General features: G+C 35.9%; 1 protein-coding gene across 1 annotated transcript in view; it reads left to right on the forward strand.

Annotated features, from left to right (window-relative positions):
• The first annotated feature begins 14,549 nt into the window (after positions 1 to 14,549).
• Positions 14,550 to 24,278, forward strand: part of LOC145690467 (uncharacterized) — a 160,872-nt gene continuing 151,143 nt past the window's right edge. The window contains exon 1 of the mRNA XM_081765378.1: positions 14,550 to 14,911. Within this exon, the coding sequence (XP_081621504.1) occupies positions 14,893 to 14,911 (19 nt within the window). The 5' untranslated portion in view covers positions 14,550 to 14,892. The remainder of the gene's footprint in view (positions 14,912 to 24,278) is intronic.

Here is a 24,278-nt window from a genome sequence, read left to right on the forward strand (position 1 = left end):
GTCAATTGGTGGACAAAGTATAGACATTATTAAATACTCGTATGTCTAATGCAAATACCACTTATCACATTAAGTTCAAGTAATCATTGCAGTTCAAATAGAGAGAGAATGTAAAAATCTGAACAAAAAGTACATAAATGTTTTTTGAGTCACTGGATTCAATTATGTCATTTTCTTGACCCAACAAGGTCATTGCAGGGCCCTTTTAAGGTCAAACTTGAAAATCCGTCGGAAAACTGAAAAAAATTCTTAGATAGGTTTTCAGGGTCCTAGCTGATTCCGAATCCGAGGTTGGTGTTAATCGAATTTACCAGTATTACTGTCCATTTAGTTTTCCAGTCAGTCATTTGCGGTGTCGTCTTCTCCAATAAAGATTTGTTCTGCATCTCACATCTCATTATTCTTAAACCTAACCTCCAGTATTTCATCTTCATTTGCATTGTTGTTCACATTACGAATACCAGCATCTTTTGTGTATTGCAGTAGAGCTCCAGTAGGATATTTGATTTGTTATTGATGTCGAGCCCATCCTAAATCACACGACACTGGCTACATATGCACAACAACCTAATGTCCTAGCACCGGACTTTCAAGTGCAATAATATTGGACCATCTACTTCCATGGCCGTAATACGTCATCATTCACTGCAAAACGTATCCAAAGCTGATATCGAGTAGCGTTTCTAAACCTTGAAAAGATTCTAAAACGAACAATACTGGCTCAAACCTATTTCTATCTAATTGAAGATACACTTAAGGTCTATATGTGATTTCTCTTAGATTTTTCCGACGGTTTCTCAAGTTTGACCTTGAAATGGACCTGCAATGACCTTGAAATGACCTTGTCGGGTCAAGAAAATGACATAATCGTATTCAACGACTCAAAAAAACATTTATGTACACTTTGTTCAGATTTTTGCAACGTTCCCTTTCTATTTGAACAGTGTACAAGAACAGAGCTCGAAATTAAATTGAACCTGATGTGAAGTAGGTTAACCGACCTCAGATTCAGAATTAGCGATCCCAAAAACCCTAGTATACACTCGTGGGACTCTTTCATACTTCATAGATAAAATGCCGATCCAATTATTATTATTTTCAGTTTACGAGGGAGCGTATGTCTTTAAGTGACGATAATAAACAGCGAGTATCTCAGAAACATGGGGCTTTCGGACTTTGCGCCCATTGAGACTTTTCATCAGGGAACCAAAATACACATACTGCAATATCAGTCAATCTAACGGAAACCGGATTTCCATAAGCTCTGAGCGGGGTCCTTTATGCTGTATATGTACTACTAAGATTTATTATTTACTCAATGCAATAAATCTGTAACTGATGGCAAATTACAAAGTTAATTGTTATAAGTGGCAATAAAGCTTCTCTTATTGTCAAGTTAATGGTTACTTTTCCCCCCATTATAATATTTCTTTTATTAAACAAAATGTTTGCCTTTCGACTTAAATGCGTATTTACATTTATTAAGTTATGTGATACTAGTAACATATTAAAGGCGTGGAAGTATGTTCCAATTTGTGGATCACCATTTCAGGGAATTTTCTGAAATTCTTAAAGGAGGTTCAGCCAAATACAGTGTCAGTAGGTTAGTTGTTCCTGATTTTTACGAACTTTGGTTTACTAAAACTCAGGATAAAATATTCCAGGAATTCTCCAGTTTATTTAGGGGTCACCCTTGCGCCACCCCTGCACTACTGCCAGTTGTGCATTAATGTAATCTATGACTGACAATAATGGACACTCCCTCTTACTCGACTTGGATTTGACATTTTGTTCTCGGGTTATGGCTTGTCTGCATTCTTTTCGACAAATTTTCTGCTGATCATAACGCCGAAAGGAAGCATTTATACACTCAGATTGGTTTATATTTTCTGCTTGATCTTGGTATCAGGACTTACCTCTTAAACATTGCCGGTGTTGGTATGAAGTACTCTGTATATAGAGACTAGCGAATGGCTCCACGTGTTACTGAGGGACTTTCATATAAAATTCGTTTATACTCGAAGTCTCTCATACGCCTCCTATGGGCATCTTAGTAAACCACCCCACTCCTTTTTCTTCAATTCAAGGTCAAAGATCAAAAACGCTAGAATGCACATTTTAAATGAAAAATCTAAATAAATTTCATGTCTCTAATCTTAAGGAATTCCGAAATACGAACATTTTATTATAAAAATTGTAACTCACGTTTCCGCCGTTTTCACGTCGAATTTTCAAAAATACGACACAAATCCTATGTACTGTCCAAATTGAAAGTTTATGGCTTAACCAGTTTGGCCTAGGCATTGATTAGTCAATCAGAACTTCTTTTTTCGTATATAGAGATTACTCGCTGCAATCTGCAAATTAGATAAAAGTGAAACAGTATTTACGAAAACCGTCTAAATATATCTCGGTGCAGATGACGTCGCCATAATAGCCCGCACAAAGAGAGAAAAATGAATTTTTTTTTTCAGTTTTGGGCCATTCCACGCGAAAGTGAGCCTGAACCCAAATTTTCGAAAACTGTCAAAACCAATGCATTTTTACGTATATATGAAGTAAATAGAACGAAATTTACTTTTTCACAAAGAAAAACTTATTTATACTTAGAACTCACGTAAAATTTTAAGTCTGAGTTGTGAATTTGTAACATGTCAGCTGCGAGGAATTTTTTTATTCTTGTTATCGGCAACATTTTACGGTATATTGTGCATGTTTGGCTGAAGTAACTTCGAGTTATTCAAGATGCTTCTTTTTGCTACAAGCTGCAGTTGAAATAGTGTTTACAGGATAAAAATTGTTTATATCATTAGAGATATAAACGTCAACTTGAGTGTGCTGCCCGTGATAGAAAACTACCAAAAGTTATTGTACTGAAGTACTAAATTTGTGAATGTGGTTCGTACTTAGTAGAAGTAACAGTTTTCACGTGTACTTCACATTTACCAAATTTTGGACTAATGCTAACAATATATTTCGATTTATTTCAATTTGAAAACTTGTCCTGCCCATGACAGTGGGCATGCCACTGGTGGGATAGTTTGTGTACATTGGTTATTCATGATAGAAAATTATTCCATATGTACTAAAATAAAGTTTTCTAAGCATGAACATTATTTACTTAAATAGAGGATTATGTATTACTGTCAGTATGATGTTTTAACTTAAAATAAGTGTCATATAAATATTATCATTAGCGTCACCTTTCTGTTCGTTTCAAGGGAGCAGTAGATGGGATTGGAGTACGTACAAAATGGCCAGTATGGAACTTTGTAAAACAAAAGAAAGTAATTGTAGAATGTGCTGCTGATTTCGTAGCAACTTTAAACTCTTCGTTTCAAAATATACCTGTTTTACTATTATCATCAGCAGAAATTTTTTTAAAAAAAAGGACGTTTTGAATAAAAGACGGGAAAATGCTCTTGTCAATTGAATGTCCCCAATCAAAACAGTTTTTCCTGCAATTTGACAGCGAAAATTTGGTAGTTCGTCGAACTTTTAAATTAGAGCTTCATCCCTATAAAATCTTTAAATTTCTAACAGTCTTTTATTCAGATTGTGAAAATGATGATTCCGAAAGCCATGAAGCTATCCTGAGCGACGACTTAGCTTTGCATGTTAACAAAGCTTGTGTTAGACCAGCTGTTGAAGATATAACACAAGAAATATTTTTGTTGATGGAATTTTTCTCTAGTGGACAGAAAAAGAAAACATAGACATGCAACTATCGCACAAAGCTCAATGGAAGAGGACGAAGAAGTCAAGGAAATTCGTATGAAGACCGTACGCGATTGCGGTAAAATTTTCAAGATTGTTGAAGATGTGTCTTGCGTGCATTTCGATCAAATAATACCTGTGATACCGGCAGTGACGTGCCGTGGGGGAAAGGGGCGAGCGGGGTGACGGCCCCGGGCGTCAAAGTAAGGGGGCGCAAAATTCAGGAGGAAAAAAATTATATATATCAGTATTTTAGAAATAACACTGCATAATTGATTTGACGATTAGACCCGTGTAGTTCTTACATTTTGTTGGGCGTATCATTTTCATTACTCGTTCCTGTAGTTTGGAGGGCGAGGGAATTATTATGCAGTGTTGCAAACTCCGCACAACTTTGGTGTATCTCGGAAACGGTTAGAGATATTACTTTCGAACAAACGCTATTAGGATTCCTGAATTTTACATAGACTTTCTATGCTGTTTCCAGCATTATGTCATATGGGCACTTTTCCTCCTATAGCAACTGCAAAATTTTCAATTTTTCCCCCCTTTACTGTGGCAACCCTGTTACTCACTGGATGCTGTGCGTTCTTTGGTTTACTCTTTCGGTTACTCCCTTTCATTCCGTAGTATTATTTTTCTTGCCTTTTTGCTAGTTTTGCTCTACGGACACTTTAATTTCTTGATCTTTGAAGCTTTATAACTTCCTTATTTGGCAATACTGACAGGTGCGGTTTCGCTTGTTGGTATTCACATTCTGTACTAATTCTTTTGATGGCATAAATTTCTATATGTTCCATTTAAAAAAATACAACTTTGTACTGAGCTGGCAACACTGTTGACCTGGTAACATTGTGTGGTACCTCAAAAGACGTCCCCCTTCCACAAGTATCTGGATCCACCACACTCTTGCTAATATCTCTTCTGGTTTCCGATTTATTCAGGGCTGTCCAACATTACTGAACTACCCTATATATATATATATATATAATGGAATGAAAACATTATTAAAGAGTGTTCAAAATCAAGGAAAAGCAGGGCTTATTTTCGAAAATTTTCTTAGGCGTCGCGCCAACCATGGTGACGCTTTGCGGCTGGTCTGTCGACCTCACTCATATTTACGCGTCGTATACTCTCGCCCCGGGCGCTGATTTTCCACGGCACGGGCACTGGATACCAGCACCTATTTTATATACTGTTACACAGTATTTTGTACGAATTTCCCTACAAGTGGGTGTAAATGGGCAAATAAAACCATTTCCTAAAGTGTAGGTGGTGAGAAATAAGTGTACGGCATATTATTATTTTTATGTGATAAAAGCGAGCCTCAAGTAAAGTAAATATAATTATTTGTGTAAAATGCTATAACAGAACAGCAGAAATTAACATATTTTCGATTTTATTTAATTTTTGAAATCATTCATATTGAGATGTTGTGTGTTGATTCACACGGTGTACTGCCCGTGACACAGTAAAGTTTACTTTATTCATTAAATAAATATTTGGTAAATTTCTATTATGTGAATGTTAAAAAATTTCATCATTTATACATTTCCGTTTATTAAAAACATTTTGAGCTAAGAATTCACAGTGTTTTGTAACATTCACTTGGTGTGTCGAAAGTCACTTCTCTTTTGTCCCCACCCGTGACAAACGTTTAGGAATTAATATTTTCTACTCTAAACAGAAAAAAATACTGAAAACATCAGCTACATGTACTCCTATGTCTGTACTATTCATATATCATACAATTAGCAGAATTTATTTTGTACTTTTAGAAATATACAACTTTAAAGCATCAAAAATGTAGTGTAAATGTCCTGCCCGTGACGATGGAATGACCCTTTTACATCCCACGGTTATGCTGACCAGGCAAAATGAGACGGTAATGATGAGAGATGAATGAAAATGGTGGAATGAATAAAGTGGAAACAAACAAGAGAATTCCGCGAAAACGCACGCACACGGTGTTTGTCTACCACAAAGTTTACTTGGCGCGAGCTGGGATCGAACTAGGGACCACAAGCACGAGAGGTGAAGCTTTACCACTGACATACAAAAAGAGAGAGATATGATGAAAACACAATTAGAAAAAGAAGTGAACGAAATGAGATTAAGAACTAATATAAAGATAAAAGAAGTAGTTTTTAGAAACATGCTTTCCTTTAAAAACTAATAAATAATCCTGTTTTCAAGAAAAACTACTTTCAAATCTATTTATGGATGAGTAACAAAAAAGGATGGGGAAGGCCGTCATATGTTATAAATTGCTTCTGGTTATGCTATTTTTAGACATGCATATCTAGAGTTGGTGATCAAAAAAAAAAAAAAAAAAAAGAAACACCTGAACGAAATTGCAACTTACCAGATTAATATGGTGTCGGGCCACCTTTCGCCTTCAGAACAGCCTTGATGCGACGTGGGATGGAGGCATAGAGGTCGTGAATGGTAGCAAGTGGAATTTTACACCATTCCTCGTGCAGGGCATCGGCCAGTTCTGTGAGAGAGGATGGAGGTGGAAATCGTCGCCGAAGTCGTGTTTCCAAGACGGACCACAGATGTTCAATTATGTTGAGATCTGGGGATTGGGCGGGCCAGGGGAGGTGTTGAACTTCATCCCGATGTTCCTCAAACCACGCTGCAACAACGCCAGCTGTGTGAATGGGTGCATTATCATCCTGGAAGATGGCCTCATTGTCCGGGAACAACATCCGGACCATAGGATGCAAGTGGTCTCCTAAAATTGCGACATAATCGTTGGCAGTGATTCGTCCGCTAAGTGTGACCACAGGACCCAATGAAAACCATGATATGGCAGCTCACAGCATCACCGAGCCGCCGCCATGTTTCACAGTTGGGCGGAGACACTGCAGATCATAAGCTTCTTTGGGCGTTCTCCACACATAAACACGGCCCGTGGTTGGGAATACGGTGAAGGATGACTCATCTGGCCATATCACACGTTTCCAGTCCTCAACAGTCCAAGTTGCTTGGCCGCGGCACCATTTGCGGCGTGCGAAAGCGTTATGGTCCCTGATGAACGGTATGGCCCTTGCAACACGACCCCGTAAGTTCATGTCATGTAATTCGCGGCGGACTGTGATTGTCGAAACAGGGTGGGGGAGGTGCTGATTGAGTTCCTCCGTCACTTGCTCCGCAGTTGCACGACGGTTCTGCGTGACAATGCGCTTTAATAGCCGGCGTGACCTGTCACTCATGATTTTCTTCCGCCCACTGTTCCGCTTCCCCCATGTGGTTTACCCGTGTGTTGTGTAGGCCGTCATCACCTTCGACACTGTCCCACGTGACACACCTAACACAGTAGCCACTGCCGTCACACTCACATCACATAACCGTGCACCAACAATTTGCCCTGTTTGAAAATCTGAGAGGTCTCCCATTTTACACTATCTCCGTCTACTGCAGCCACTGGACACTGCTGTTCCACTGCGCCTGACGTAGTATGGACCGACCTAACACACCACCAGCAGCGGTCCGGCGCTGCAGGCGCCACGACACCACTGCCAACTCATACATCTGACGTGTTGCGAACTACAGGTGTTTCCATTTTTCTGATCACCATCTGTATATATTTTTAAAGTAATTTTCTTGAAAACAGAATTATTTTTTTCTGTTTAGTACGAGCTGTATTTTTTAAAGAAAGTATTTTTAAATTAAGTTTATTTTATTTTATTACTATTTTTTATTTTTTGTTATAAAATATTTTCACTTTCAAGTCTTGGAATCTCTTATACTTTCACAATCTGAAACGTAGTTTACGAATATATCCTACATGTTATACTCTACATGCCAACTCCAGAGCATTTTTGGTTGCATAACATAATAGGATATATGGTTAGAAAAATAAATACCTTTCTAAAAATAATTATACAGGTTGTTTCAAAACAACACCGACAGCGTTTGAGAGGTGATTCCTGACACCAAGATAAGACAAAAAGTATCGGCAACTTGGGTGCACAAATGCTTCCTTTCAAAGTTATACGCTGCCAAAACCATATAAAAAAAATAATTTAAAGGTAAATAGCTCCAAAACTATGGGACTTACCGTAGCCTGGTCAAGACTTCACTTAGGAACTAGCATGTGCCCTATCCAAATATCCGTGTTTCAGAATGCTGCAGTACTTCCACAACAGATTTTATAGAGGTAGTTGGTGAGTAGTTCAAGTTATATGCCCGTAGCGAAATTCCCTCTATAAAGATTATTGAGTGAGTACCTTAGGATTCTGAAACATGGATTTTTAGATAGGGCATCTATTAGTTCCTAAGTGAAGTCTTGATCCGACTGCGGTAAGTTCCATAGTTTTTGAGCTATGGACCTTTTAAAGTTCTTTTTTTTTCATGTTTTCGGCAGCCTATGACTTCAAAGGAAGCATTTGTGCACAAAGGTTTGTCTATACTTTTTGTCTTAACTTGGAATCACCTCCCAAACGTTGTCGGTGTTGTTTTGAAATACCCTGTATAAAAATATATAATATTTCAAGAAATATACAATATTACTTGTAAATATACCTAAGTAATAATGTAACACTGTATTATCACCCGATTTACGTCACTGTGTAAAATTTGATCATCCTATGACATCAGGAAATGAGTTAAATTTAAGGTTGCAAAATTTGAGGACAACGTTGAACCAGGACCATAAACAAATTACATTATAGATACAATAACACTATTACAACAGAAAGGAATCAAAAATCTGCTACAAGAGAAGATAAAGGATTTTATAAAGTCGAAAAAGTGTCAATATTTAGACTTGATAACCAGTGGCGAAACGTAATCCCACAAGTAGGGTAGGCCCGATAAACTAATACACAAATAACAATATATCATAAAACGTTTAAAATTATAGTCAGAATTCTATTTCTTTTATTGAGAAACAAAAAAGTACCAAATCTATTTATTTTAAAGAATTTTCTTAGCTGTATTTCTAAGAGCTAAACAGCCTCTCTCCAAACAAGCAAAGGCCCCGAAAGAAAATCGTAAATACCCCACTGATTCTATGAAAGGGAAAACAACTAAAATTACACACAAATATTTATTTTATCCTGCACGGTAGCGTATGGTAAATTTATATGTATGTTTAATGTATCAAACTTATATTCTACAAGCAATTATTGACCAGGCCCCATGTAAGAAAAAAAAAAAAAAAACAGCTACTCTGAATAACTCCTGAGAGTACATACCTAAATTAAACAAATTATCACTAATAGGAATTACATAATTATACACATAAACTTCTTAAATAACTTCATAATTATACTCTGTGTTAAGGAAATCATTTTATAACACATTAGCATTGAAAGATTCCTTCAGCGCTAAAACTAAACTCCCAGAGGCCAGCCTTCGCACCTTCCCAACAATGTGTACAATCACCAGCGACAATAGCTCCGCTCCCTGAGCAGCATAGCCTCTCTAGCGAGCTGGTGAGGCTCAAGCGGGTCTCCAAGTGTTTCCAACCTACTTTTTTTTTACCAAAGAACGAAATATTGAAGTATTTAATATTTTATAAGAAGCTAAAGATATATATATATATATATATATATATATATATATATATATATATATATATATATATATATATATATATATATATATATATATATATATATATATACACGTACGTTAGAAAGCTGGGTAGTCCCGGCCTCAGAGCCTCATAGTACGCTTCGCCACTGTTGACAACCACAGATAAGAACTCCTTAAGGATTATAAGAGATGATGGACAAAATAATTGACACTCAGAAACAATATGGAATGGAAATCAATGTTAAAAAATCAAAAATCATGAGAACATCTCGTGGGTACATAGCTTTACAGGTCAGAGTATAACAAATAAAATTTGAAGAGGTAGATCATTTCAAGTATCTGGAAAGTATTTTGACGAGATGCTTTTATTACACTGAAGAGATAAGGTCAAGAATTGCCGTAGCCAAAGAGTCATTCAATAAGAAAAGATCACTCTTAACTAGCAGGATTAATATTGGACTAAAGAAGAAACTCGTCAAGTGTTATATGTGGAGCATTAGACTGTATGGTTCAGACACTTGGATGTTACGGAGAAGAAATATTTAGAGAGCTTCGAAATGTGGTATTGAAGGAAGATAAAATGGACGGGGAGAGTAACAAACGAAGATGTTTTAAAACGGGTTGGAAAGAAAAGGACGCTTTTAGCCAGGATCCTTCATAGGAAGGCCAATTGGATTGGACACATCTTGCGAAGAAATCGTCTTCTTCATCCCGCCATAGAAGGAAAGATGAGAGGAGAGTGAGAAGTAGGAAGAAGAAGAATACAACTGATCGATGATTTGAAAAATAGAAGAAAATATTGAAAGTTAAATTAGTTGAAGATCGAGAAAAGTGAAGAATCATTTCCAGGTCCGAACCTACAACAACAACAACAACAACTTATTTGTCCCAGGCAGAATACTTAATAATAACATACACTATCAAGAGAAGAATACAATTAGACAACAAAGAATAAAATACAATCAATTGATATTGTTAGGGGAGAATCTGTTATGAATTTGTGCACATGCCGTTGTTATAACAGGAATTAGAATGTTGAGATACTCGAGACGTTTGTGGAATATAGCTTGTAATAGAAATGTGCTCTTGAAATGGGTTTTACACTGATAGTATTTCTTGTAACACTGATTAATAGTTAAATACACGGTAAATAGTGGAACACTATGTTTAGTCGATATTATATAATTCTTTTTTAGCATTGCTGTAGTTTAACAGACGTTTTCACGAACAAATGAATATCCGATTTTCCATGCATCACAAAATGGCGAATGCGTAAAATTTGACACTTTGAATTTTTGTCGCTGCTTATATTTGATTTTTTTAAAACATAATGTGAAGCTTCCATTACGTATTGCTTAGTAGATTTTTTCAGTGATTCGCAAGTAACGTAAAATTTGATACTTTCAATTTCCTTTTTCTCAAAATCAAGCTTTTTCATATTCGTCGGCTTGTGATGCATGAGAATGGAGACATACGCCAGTTCGTCAAAACATTGATGAAATATGAAACTTCTAGAAAGTAAAAACACAATCAGACAGAGGCAGCTCTTGAAGTAAGTCACATCGATAAAATTTCAAGTTTTGTTGCTTCAAACTACGGAAAGAAAAGTTATGTAATGTTCTAATTGTTGTACACAAGAATTAAAACAAGAGGCAACTTTTCTTTCTATAGTTTGAAGCGATAAAACTTGAATTTTTACTAATGTGACTTTACCTCACGAGACGCGCCTCGTATTGTAAGCAAATTGTAAACTTACAAAATATTTACAAGGCCAGTAATAACACGATTCTGAGGTATTAGCACTCTCGAAAGAAATTGAAAAATCTTATTTTTTTGTGAGAAGAATAGTAAGAAAAATTTACAGATCAAAGAACAAAAAATGTGAAGAATTAGAGAGAATACGGAGATCAATGGCGTACTAAAAAAAAAAAAAGATATAATTAAATTTATAAAATCAACTCAACTCAGGTGAGTAGGATACATAATAAAAATGGAAAACGATTGAATGGCATACAAAATGTTGAAAGAAAATCTTTACTCCAGCCAAAGGAAAGGAAGGTTAAAATCTAGATGACTTGATGACTTTAAAAGTGATTGAAAAAAATAAATTTCCAAGGATGGAAACAGAAATGCAGAGAGAGAGAAAATTGGAAGCAAATAATGGCAGAGATGAAAGCCCACCCATGGCTGTAGCGCCAAGTGGTAAGTATAAATAATGGGTCATGAAACGTGTAAATCCGTTGAAATCTCGAGTTCGATTTTTTTCTCATGATCTCCACACTTTCTTCTCTGCTATCGTCGTTCGGAAGTTAAAGTAATAATAACTCTTGTATACGTGTTGCAAACTAATCCTCGGTTGGAATCAGAAATGTTGTAGTAGATTCTGCTTTAAACTTCAACTTGTTTTATTTTTTTACTTGTAATTACGGTGATTGATCAGTTAGTTTTTAATGTCCCTTATCAGTTCCGAGGTTTTATGAGATTGGGCTTATTACTTCATGTGGATTTCGAATTATTGTATTGTATTGTATTTATTTTCCGGGTTTGTATCAGAGGCAAGTACGAGGATTCCCATCGAGTATCAAATCGGAATTATACACAATGGCGACTTGGCAACGAAGAGGTGCTTCTTTATGATGTGAATGGCTTTCTTTTTAAAGAATAAAACAAGGAAATTCGTGGACAGCCAAAATAAGAATAACCAGCTAGGGCTGAATTCGAATTCTCTGTGTTACGTACGCTTGCACGCGACAACGTAATTTGTCGGAATATTTTGACCTTTTAACTAGAAATAGGCATATGGAGAAAAGTGCATAATTTCGAAGCTAGAACCAAAAACGTGAAAAAATATATCGCAACATTCGTTATTCCAGAAACGAGGAGCCGCGGAAGTGGAGGTCTCTAACGCTTTCAACTTCCCGTTGCCTACTTTGGACCCTCCTTTAAGTTTGAGCATATCTAAGAATCCTTGGAAATCCTTTGCACACCCATTGCATACTGCTGAAATATGCACTTTTGGATGACGTATGTATGACTTGTTTTACGCGAATATATGGACCGCCACTCCAGGGTTCCTCGTGTTCGAAATAATTCGTGTTTCAATGTATTTTTTCGACGCTGTGGGCGGCCCTAGCTCTGAAACTATGCATTTTCTCCCACAGGTCCATATGAGCTTTTTTTTTTCTTATTTTGATGTGATGAACCACTTTTAAGTTTTTCGGTGTAGTTCATTAACACCCTGTATATACATACTTTTAAGAAGACATCCAAGGATAAAATATGGTTCATTCTTGGATATGGGGCCAGTAATTTGTATAATATGACTGATTCAGCATGCCGGGCACCAAGATTTAAATGGAACACTGATCAAGAAGGAACAATCTTACAGATAAAAGTTATTTGAGGTTAAAAAAAAAAAAAAGTGGCTAGTTTCCATATGGCAAAATAGTATGCGGTATATTCTACGTCTTAGGTGTGAGTAGAAAAGTGAAAGTAAATAAATAATTAAATATAAAAATTAAGAAATCTAAAAGTAAAGAAAAGTACGGACCTCTGCAGAAATTCTCTTGATCAGCTGTAACTGGTTATTCATTGTACAGTAGCACAGCTAAAATTTTGTTCTTGGAGCCTAAGTAAATCCATTTTATAACCATATATACGGATTGAAAATAATCAATTTGACATGGAAATGAATCATGCAATTCTATAGTTTTAAATGAAGTTCTTATTCATGAAATATGGAACAAAATCGTTATAGTTGATTTTGAAAAGGAAAAGTCCGAACAAAATGCACTTTCCCTTCTCCTTCCCAGAAATAAACTATCCTTTCCAGACTTTTTCGAGAAAATTGAATTATGCTGAGTTGTAGGATAAAAATGAAATATTAATTTATACAATGTTAACAAAAGTTGTTGTAGATAATTTTGAAAACAATATTTTAACAAAAATTACTTCCATACAAAACTACTATGTTTTTCAAAAGAAGTAAGTTCGTAAAGAAATAAGTTCGTATACTCTTCTAGAATTATTAATTAAGTATATATTTACGAAATATTATTTAAATAGGCCTATATATTTAGGTAGTACAAAATTGTTGAAATCTGAAATGAAATCCGTAAGTTTTACGTCCCACGCTTATGCCGGTTAGGCTAAAGGAGACGGTGATTATGAGAAATGAATGAAATGGTGGAATGAAGAAAGTTGGAGGAAACGGGAGAACCCCGAGAAAACCCACGAGCACGGTGTTTGTCCACCACAAAGTCCACACGGCGCGAGCTGGGATCGAACCAGGGACCCCAAGCACCGGAGGTGAACGCTCTACCACTGAGCCAGCGCGCCCCCATACAAAATTGTTGGAACAGTTTTAGAGAAAATAGCAAATTTTGACCTGGATTAACCCATCAAGAGGCCCGGGGCTAGATGGCCCTTGCTCAATTCACCTAATACATTTCTGTAAAAGTACAGTAGGAAAGTAAAGGGAATATGTTTCATGTTTTTGGCCATATTTTATTTTATGATGATTGTATCTTCATGATTCTTTTTAGATAGCCAGTTGGGATTTTGATCAGAGTGGAAGCCCGGGGCTATAGCCCCCTTAATCCGACCCTGTTTGGGGGGCACCATAAAACCACCTTTAAGGGGAAAACACGAAAATCTCCTTTGACGAAATATCATAAAAACATCAAACTAAACATTTGGTCTCAATACTTTGTGTGATGTGGCTTCTAGACCTCTGCACATACAGACTGAGAGAGATCCATATATATATATATATATATATATATATATATATTTTAATGTGTAGAATATTATGAAACACGCAAATCCTTTGAAGTATGTATTTTTCGTCTTATAGCGATTGCAAGACTTCCTTCACTCCTATAGTCGTCGCTCGAAAGTGAAAAAAGGATTCCCTTGTGCTTTGTTAAAGAAGCCCTGAATAAACACATTGCGTAACAGTAACAGTACAACCCATATGTATATGTATGTATGCGATGAAGATGAATCTCATATATGATAACTATCGAGTTGTTTATTTACCACGAAGACACAGTTTAACACCAGGTTTTAAAAAAAGAAAAGAAAAAAAAAGGAAGAAGGCGAGACCGATTTTACGAAAGCTCATTTCCTCATTCCTAATCATGAATATGCAAAAGTGTTAGCACGAAGGAGAATGTCATTGAATTGTAGTTATTGTTCAGATATTTTAGTACGAGTTTCTGGACGTTGTCATTTGATGATGTGACTGAGTATCAATGATGTGCATGAGAAACAAAAAAGAATCACAGAAAGAAAAAAGAAAGAAACGTGTGGTAGTTAGTTGGTGGTGAAAATCACCTGGAAGCCAAAATCTTCCAAGAGAATTCGAAAAGTCGTAAGTGGATTGGATAGCGTCCAGAAAAACCACATCAGCATCATCGTGTAGTGCGTACGATATCTGTGTTCAAGTGTGTGTGTGTTTTAGAGAGAGAGAGAGAAAGAGAGAGATTGCCGTGTGTTCCTCATAGTTCCTCCGAAATACCTCCAGTTGCTTTGAGAAAGGGGTGTGCAAAAAGCCTGAAGCCTTCCTTCGTCTACGGATCTCTTTACTACCATCAGTAACCAAGTGCGGTGGAGGGATTCAAACCAATGGCTCCCGTGTATGCAGGTGAGCGAAAAGAAAAGGAGATAGAAATAGTGTGTTTGTGTCCTCTTTGTAGGCTGCGTGCTTCTAGCTGCGTCTTTTAGAATGCTTTAATTTTAGCTGCTCAACCGACCAGTGAGAGTTTATTTTCAGAAGCAGACCGCTAGCCTGGCTGAATTGTTGCACACCTTACAAGAGCTCCTTAACACTTGCTTCATTCTTCTGGTTGTATCAAAAAATAAGCCAAGCTATGTAATTAGTTTGGTGTAACAGTAATAACTTCCCAGTGAATGCACAGCTGGCATTTGTAGACGGATTGTGGTGCATTTCGAAGATAATGATATTCAGTTCGCTGTAATAATTGGTTACTTGTATTGCAAACCAAACATCCATCTACAAAGCTAGTTTTCTTTGCTTCTGTGTTCAATTGGCATTTACTATTACTTTCATTGATTGGTGTAAGATATCAGTGATGAACTTCAAACTGCTTATGAAAGGTTCATTAGTCAGTTTCTAAGTTCTTTCGAAATGGAGAAATCGATTTGAGCGCCTTTTCCTCCGAATTGGAATGAAAGTGATGTCCTTTAAAACATGAGAACACCGTATATTATAACTGAACAAATTATTTCAAATATATCTCTGAGTGCTAATATTATTTGTGTTTCACGAAATATAAAGATTTTTTGATCTGTCCATATTTATCGTTTAAAAAAAAAAAACGCCTATGTAGTTTTCCAGAATAGAGAGAAATCCCATTGTTCAATATGTAAATATTTTGCACAACGCGGTTAATTGATTCTTAGAAAAGTTCCTGCTATGCAAACCCGCGTTGTTCGAGATCTATTTACATGAATATGTTCATCACACAATCATAGGATAATAAACAAATGTTAAAATTAAAAAAAAAAACTAAATAATACAAAAAATGGTTTTAAACATATAAATATTGTAAAATAAAAATTAGATCTTTCTTGAAATGAAATATTTCAGTTTTACCCCACACGGTAATGCCGTGTAAGCTAAAGGAGACGATGATGAGAATCAATGACCAAGAAGCTGGAGCAGCCTGAGAGAACCACGCACATGATATTTGTCCACCATAAACCCCATATGGTGTGAGATGGATCGAGCCAGGCACGCCATGTATCACAGATGGTGAACACTCTATCACTGATGCACCATCACAGCCTCATGAGATTTTTCAGTTTTATGTTCTACTGTTATACCCTGTAGGCAGGGCCGTGCCGTGGGGGGTCGCCGAAGTAAGGGGCCGAAAAAATCGGGAGAAAAAGGGGCAAAAGAAAGGAAAAATTACTTGGAATATATGTATGGGGGCGCCGTCGTATACTCTCGCCCTGGGCGCTGATTTTCCACGGCACGGCACTGCCTGTAGGTTAAAAAGGAGACGGAGTATGAGAATGACAGAAAACTGGAGAACCCCGAGAGAATCCACAGACATGATGTTACACATCAAAAGAATCAAAACAAGGAATCCTTGCCAGGACTACACCAAGGGAAAGAAGGCGGGGGACTTGTCTTGGGCGCATGGTTGGAGGGGGGCTAAAAGGGTAATACACATGAATTGGGGGGTCGAATTTCGTGTTTGCCCAGTGTAACAGAAACTTAGTTGCAGGACTGCTCTTCACACCAGAGGTGAGCGATCTACAATTAACTCACCGTACCCCAATTCTTCAATTGTAATTAATATTGTCATGTATGATCACATATTAATACTCGACTCGACTTATTCAGTATTTCCGTCTTCATATGAATACGTGCTCTTTAGTGGTTCTATTTGGTTATTTTAAAAAATGAATTGGCAAACCTGTGAATTGGGCAAAACAGAAACAGCGTTAAAGCAAAATCTGTACTGTTTAAGACAGCATTGTGCGAGGTATTCCTGTATTTATTTACGTACTAGTTGTAAACATCCGTCGTTGCCGGGTCTTAATTAAGAACATGGATAAAAACAAGGGAAATTCATTGCCTGGGTATTTATGATTTGCAGTTATGTAAGCCCGCATGTCCATTATGTAATGTGAGTTGTGTATAGACAAGACGTTTGTAGAGACTGCGAGAAACGTCCATACATTTTCGCATACATTTTCACCCCCACCCCTCAACTCCTTCCGAGCCAAAAATCGGAAAAACAGCTTCTTTTTATGCGAAAAGCTTATGACACACACATTCCCACACACATGATTAGCAACGCCATCTATTCGTAATATTTATCAATTGTCTCACAATAGAAATACAATTTTCTTATTTATTCACGAAATATTCTTTCTGTTAAAAAAAAAGGAAAAAAAAAGATACCACGTAGGATAACGGAACGGAAACTTGCTGTGCTTATCGGCCTACATATACTGTAGATGCAACTTAAGAGTAGCTGTCCGGTAAATTGTTGTTTTAAAATTCCAAAATTACCCGAAATCCCATCTATGTATTTCCATCAGCAATACAGTCACTTTTCTGTTTTCATTATATTTCCTTTTTATCTTGCATAAGTAAATAAGAAGCTAAAATACATTTCTTTAGTTTCTTCTTCCTAGCTTAGTAGGATACATGATGGTTCAGTGGTAGAGCATTGTCACTGGTGCGAGAGGTTCCTGGTTTAATCTCAGGTAGTGATGGGTAAATTTCCGGGAAGATTTCCAACAATAGGAATATTCCGGAAATTTATGTATAAACACAAAGAAAATTGCATTCTATTACTATATTACGATTCCAAAATAAAATTCGTTTTTATGACAGTATACTTATTACTGTTCTCTCCAGAGGATTCTTTAAAATGTATGTTCTGAACAGTATTCTGATATTTTATTATTATTTTATTCTATTTAGAGACCACGCATAAATGTACGTTTTCTTACAATATGGTTTACCAGTAAAAATGTAGGAAAAACACTTGGTATAGAAAGCCCAGATACCCTTACACCGCTAAAACAGTTTATATGTAAGTGCGTTTTCTAAACTTGGCCCTGCTACTATTATAATCGTATTAAATTTTTAAATGTCATAAACAAATTACGTGGGTAATTGCCAGAAAACATACGTAGTCTCTGGAAAAATTCGTAAGGTTGCCAGTATATGGGATGGCATGTATACAGAATGTTGATTTAAGGTACACTGCTTTGTTACTGTGTTCTTACTGTGTACTATTAAATCTCTAATTTAAAAAGATAAGCTATTTCCAACAATACACACGGTGTTACAAAAATTCGCCAACAAAGCTTGATACATGAATACATACGTAAAAGGAAGCAAACAAATCCTAATTAAGACAGGTCCGGAAGCACCGGTACTAATGAAACATCCTGAGAACCAACCCTAATTGTGATTATGAAAACATTACATTTTATAAATGTGTGTATTTATAACTACAGAAATTTCTTTATTCCATATCTGATTCTTTCTCAGAGAGCGAAAACAAATCGGAGACAGCAGACAGACCGACATCTATTACTGACGATGGTTCGGGGTGTATTGACGGTACTTCACCTCGATCTCTACTGAATTTCTAGACTACTTTACAAATAGGTTCCGTTCCATCATTTATAAATTAGTACTTTACTACTTTCTAGTGCAAATGGAAATGGAAATATAAAAAAAATCATTTAATTAGTTATATAAAGTACAGTCAACGAATTTAAATTTTTTTTACCCTCCAAATTATTTAAAACCTACAAGTAAATGATAATAAATGAAAATAAAGTAATTAGCCATATAGTTCTTATAATTTGGAAAATAAAGTAAAGAAATGGAAATAAATTCCTTCCCGGGAATGTATATGCCAGAGAAGAAAAACCAGGAATATTCCCATTTTTTAAATTTTCCTTCCCACCGGGAATATTCCCACTGCCCATCACTAATCTCAAGTCATGTATATTTGTGGTTGACAACCCATGTATTCGTGGGTTTTTGCGAGAATCCTCTATTTTTTCCCGTATTCCATCAATTCTTTTATAATCATTTACTTTCATTAATCATCTATCTCATTAAGCCTACAATATATAATCGTGGGTCGTAAAACTAGAAATTTCATTTTATTTATTTATTTATTTATTTATTTATTACTACGAGTATGCATTAATTTTCTTATTTACTTATTAAATCGTTAAATATGGATTTACTTAATTAATCATGAAATACGAGAAGAAATTTTGGAAAGAAGGCCACCAAGAGGCATATCTAATAATAAATATCCTATCTTTCGACTAACATGTCTGAGAGAAAAAAACTTAATCAGGATCGCTTCCTTAACCACTCAACCTAGGACCTTCTTATTCCTAATCAAGAACGTAACCGTTTATGCCCACCAAATTAGTCACTTCAAGTTAATTGCCTTTCCATTTCTCATATTGGTTAAATTTTCTGAAATAAAATATACGACTACTCTCCCAGGTGCAGACAGTCGCAATCGTCTCATACCTTCGCTGACGCATTCCATTTTAGCGACTCACTTTTTGGCTTGTTACCTGAAGTTGAAGGCGGTTAACAACCTACTCTTTGTAGCATAACTACATACTGCTTTCCAAATTTCTAACGTCGTGGTCTATGTTATTTAAGGAAATTGGCTAATTTCTTTTTATGTACAGTTTTACTTTGATGGTTTGTAAATTTTTCTCTTTTTACAACAGAAAGAAGAAAAAACGAGTTCAGACAAGCAGAAAAGTATTGAAAAGAACACTTTTACTGAAATCTATTTTTTTTTAATATATTTGTTTGACACCTGTGGTGTGATTTAATTTAAAATACAGGGTTGGCGAAAGAATCTGATGGTTTTTACTCAGTAACAGCACACTTACTACACAACACTTGTACATTTTCATTTATTCCACGTGTTGGAGTACATGTATCGTTTAACAGGTATTAAAGAATCTTGAAAACAACCCTTTACGTTTTGAAGATGATGTCATTCAAATGGTCTCCATTTGTCGCCATGCCATAAAATGATCTGCCGATTTTCATTGTATGTAGCAATCTGAGAAAGCATAGTGGGGGAAGAGGCATGGTTTGGTTAGCTGTGACAGTGTGATATGGGGCTATAAAGTAGGGCCATACTTCTTTGAGGGAATACGGGGCAAACAGTTACAGTGACTGTAGAGAGTTACCTGCCAATGCTGGAAAATTTTCTGGTACACGAACTTTGAAGAAGACGCCTACATCGCAACGTAATGTGGTTCTTGCAAGATGAGACAATTACTCCCGCAGAGATCATTGTAATAATCTAGGCATCAACTTGACAAAATGCTCTCCTCTTCAAATTTAAGGGCAAATCGTGTAACAATTTGGAATCCGATAATTTTTGAATATATATCCATCACTGATCACAAAAATACCCGGATGCCAGAAAAAACACCTCACAGGAGGGGATGGGGACAAGGGGAAGCAGAAATTTTTAGCCATTTCTATTATTCACTATATCTCCGTAACCGTTGGAGCTAGGGCATCCGAACTTTCTTTCATTTTGTTTGTCTAATTGTCTTATAAATTTTACCTTAGCGCATTTTTCAGCTAAATATAATGGTTTTCTTGTTATTTTCATTTTTATCAGTATTGGTTGCGCGTGGCGTCAGTTTTTTAGCCATAGATTCTTTATAAGATCGAATTCGAAAAAAAAATTCCTCTAAAAGTTATTCGTCATTTTATGCGCTTTCAAAAATGTATACTTAGAACCAAGGGCGGATTTAAGGGGGGCTACGGGGCTATAGCTTCAATTCTGCTTTACACTGGATAAAACGGCAAATTATGGCTTAGCCCCTCCCTTGATCATATCCTGGATCCGCCACTGCTTAGAACTAATAGTGCCTGAGTTATAAGCGACGTTATTCTGTCGTGTGCGAAACTGATCACGGCGCGTGCCAAGAGTTACCTTCTCACAAACGGTAGATATTAGCAGCTTTATATATATATATATATATATATATATATATATATATATATATATATATATATATATATATATATCAAATTTTGTCTGCCTGCAAGTATATAATCCTGCTGATTATCTCTGTCTATAATCTAATTAAAAATATCCAGTTTTTATATCAATTTTTGGCTTTTTGGAAAAATAATCCTTTTCAAAACACAAAATTTCTCTGAAGAATGCAAAGAGAGCTTTCTCTAGTACATACTATGAGAAAACCTGTTTCTTTATACCGTCTCTGATACCTTCTGAAACATGCACAAACATACAGCTTTCTATTCATATTTCTAAAAAAAAAAAAAAAAAAAAAAAGAAAGAAAGAAAAAAAAGTCCTGTTTCGACAAAGGCTGTTTTTGCTAAAAGTCCTTTGATTTGTGTGCTACAATGGTACTGAACGAAATAGAGAAGGAACCAGATTTCAAAATTGCCTTCAAGAGAGAATCATGAACAATTTGCCATCCACTTTTTTTTAAAAAAATATATTACAACCTTTCCGTCTAAATACTTACTGTAACGGTAAGAAAAAAGCATAAAATAAGATATACCTAATGTATTTTAATTTTATAAATGATAAGTTTTTTAAATTGCTAAATCTTATTTACAGAAGAAGCACTTGCCTATTACTAAGATTGTGTACAGCAGGTATAATACAATAAATCTATGATAAGAAACATAATGGAAGGAACCCATATGCTAAAGAAATCTCTACACAAGAGAACAAATTATTTGATTTCTAGAGTTAGTTCTCAATAATGTTGTGCCACTCTTATATTTCGAAAAAGATAAAGAATTTTGTGATGTCTTTAATGCATCATTTAGTCTTCTTCATCACCCTATTCATTAACTTATACTGAATTTTTATACTCGCTCGGACAACTACCAGTGGCGAAGGGTCATAAGAGGCCCTGAGGCCCGGCCTACCCATTTACTTTCAGAAGTTATAGTTTACAATTAATTCATTTTCCTTGCACAGAATGTATTATAATTCTCTAAGTTGAAAAAATATTTTATTGTTCGATAAAGAAATCATGGTTAGCACCACTGCTGGGAGGCTCACCGAGTAGTGTCTCAGGCGGCAGTAGAACTACCGCCAAGTTACTCAGAAAATCCCGCGAGAGAACGTCTTGGTAATAACTTGCGAAAGAGACCGGTCTCAGCGCTTATCGACTTTCGTTTCTACATAAAGTGTTTCTCTCGAGACCGATTTCGATTCAATATGTCAAACAAATAAACAGCAAGAGAACGTAGGGCCCCATTCCGAACCAACTTTGGTTAATTTTGCAATTCGCAATTAATTTGCAATCGCAAAACTAATTCCCCTTTATTTCGTTACGATGGCGCAAACCCGCACGAAATCAGACTCGTTGAGTTCATTAGAATTGCATAGAGAGTGTCAGCCTTATGGGGAGTCGTTTTGACGTATAATTAGCGTCATACTAAAGGCCTGACTACTGCAGGAACATATGCTAGTCGAACTCTTTAGTATAGCACTAATCAAGCGTCAGAACGACTCTGCATAAGGCCCTGTGTGTTTTTAAGATATTGTGAGTGACATTTTTTTCTTACATGTGCAAAAGTGAATGAGAGAAAATATCAGTAAGTGGAAAATATGAACATAATATAATTCCTATTAAAGAATCTATGTCAGTGGTCTTTTGAAAATTAATGTGTTATTAAGGAACTAAGACCAACTCCTCTGTTGAAAATAGAACAAACAGAGGGCAAGAAAGTTTTGCATGCATTGGTACAAAAAATTATTTGGGGTTGTTGACATATAAAGTGCAGCGTATATATATATAAAAAAATAAGTATGATTCTGCTTTTAAAGGGGAATTAAGTGACACACAAAATGACTTGATAGAATGCTTGTCATGTGTTTTAATTAAAGACGAAAATTTACAAGTTTGTTTCAATACAAGTAGACCAAACAACATGGGCAGAGTCGTTCTGAAACGTGATTAGTGCCATACTAAAGAGTTCGACTAACATATGTTTCCTGCTGTACTCAGGCATTTAGTATGACGTTAATCATGCGTCAAAACGACTCTGCATAAGACGGCATATGTTTCTTTGTAAAGCGCAGATAATGTGATAATCCATCTTCCCCACCCGATCACGCCCAATTAAAAAAATTAAATTGCATAACGTCGAATTAAGATCAGGTATGAGTCACATACGTGAATACCATTATGAAAATTGAGATCCGGATGGAATAAGTGCTGTCGATGGACTACAATTTCGTTAAATTAAAACACTTTTCAGAGGATTCCGTTAAACGCTGTAACTTTTTAGGTTTTAAAGATAATGAGTTCAAACCAAAACAGTATAAAAGATAATAAAATGGACAATATTCTGTATCCTATGTACATTGCGACGTACTTTAGAACGTTGAAAAAGGAAGCGTTGGAAACCTAGGAATGGCCATTTTGGATTGTACATTTTGAAACGAAATAAATAAGACTCACCTTCAATTCTTTGTCTACATAGAGACTAGATAGTAAACAACCTCCCAATCAAGTTTCAGATTTGAGAACTGTATACTTGATTTTTTGGAAACTTTTAAACTTTGCGAATTTTCGAAAATCTTATATTTTCACCATCAAATATCTCAGGGAGGACAGAAGCGAAAAATCCCAAATTTGAACAAAATAGACGATAGTTGTGCAGTAACAAGTGAGTAAAACTGCGTCACTGAGACTTGAGTAGTTTCTGAGTTATAAGTTGTTGCAGTGATGTGAAATTCACGATTTTAAAAAATGAACAGATGTGCAGGTTTTATGTTGATATAGTATCTCAGGCATACAATTTATCTATGTTTCATCAGAAGAAGTGCAGTGAAACAGCAAGAAATGGAGATTTGCTACTTGTAAAGAATTATTAATACCAGATCATATCATAGATTTCTACCTCTGACGAAAACACATATCAGGTGTCATGAATACTCACAATCAGATGAATTTATTGATTGCAGTACTTCAGTACTTCCAGAACATAGCATGTTGTCATTTGTACCTAATGATACCGTAGCCTGTATTTATGACAGAAATTATGGATTGGGGGAATTGAAGATATTAGTTAGGAAAATAACTATCTTTTTGATCACTTTTTCCATCTCCATGGCACAAGAACCTCTTTTAAGCTATGTGCAAACGACAAAGTGTGGGTGCCAATCACTAAGGTTCGCTGGAAACTCACACCCACAGAGTTCACAACTCCTACAGGTCGTACTTTCAATTATCAGTGACAAACTCTCTACACAAATTAGTCAACTATTTATCTCACTCATATCTTAACAGCAGCCAGTGGCGTCAGAAGTATTTTTCAGCTGGGGGTGCAAACTGATTTTGAACTGCTGTCTTGAAGATAGATGCGCGAATGTGACGTAGGTAAGATAATACGAATATATGTTCGTAATGTAACACGGTTGGACAATAATAATAATAATAATAATAATAATAATAA

The sequence above is a fragment of the Thermobia domestica genome, chromosome 7 (assembly GCF_964235325.1).
Source record: "Thermobia domestica chromosome 7, izTheDome1.hap1.1, whole genome shotgun sequence".
Lineage (NCBI taxonomy): Eukaryota > Metazoa > Arthropoda > Insecta > Zygentoma > Lepismatidae > Thermobia > Thermobia domestica.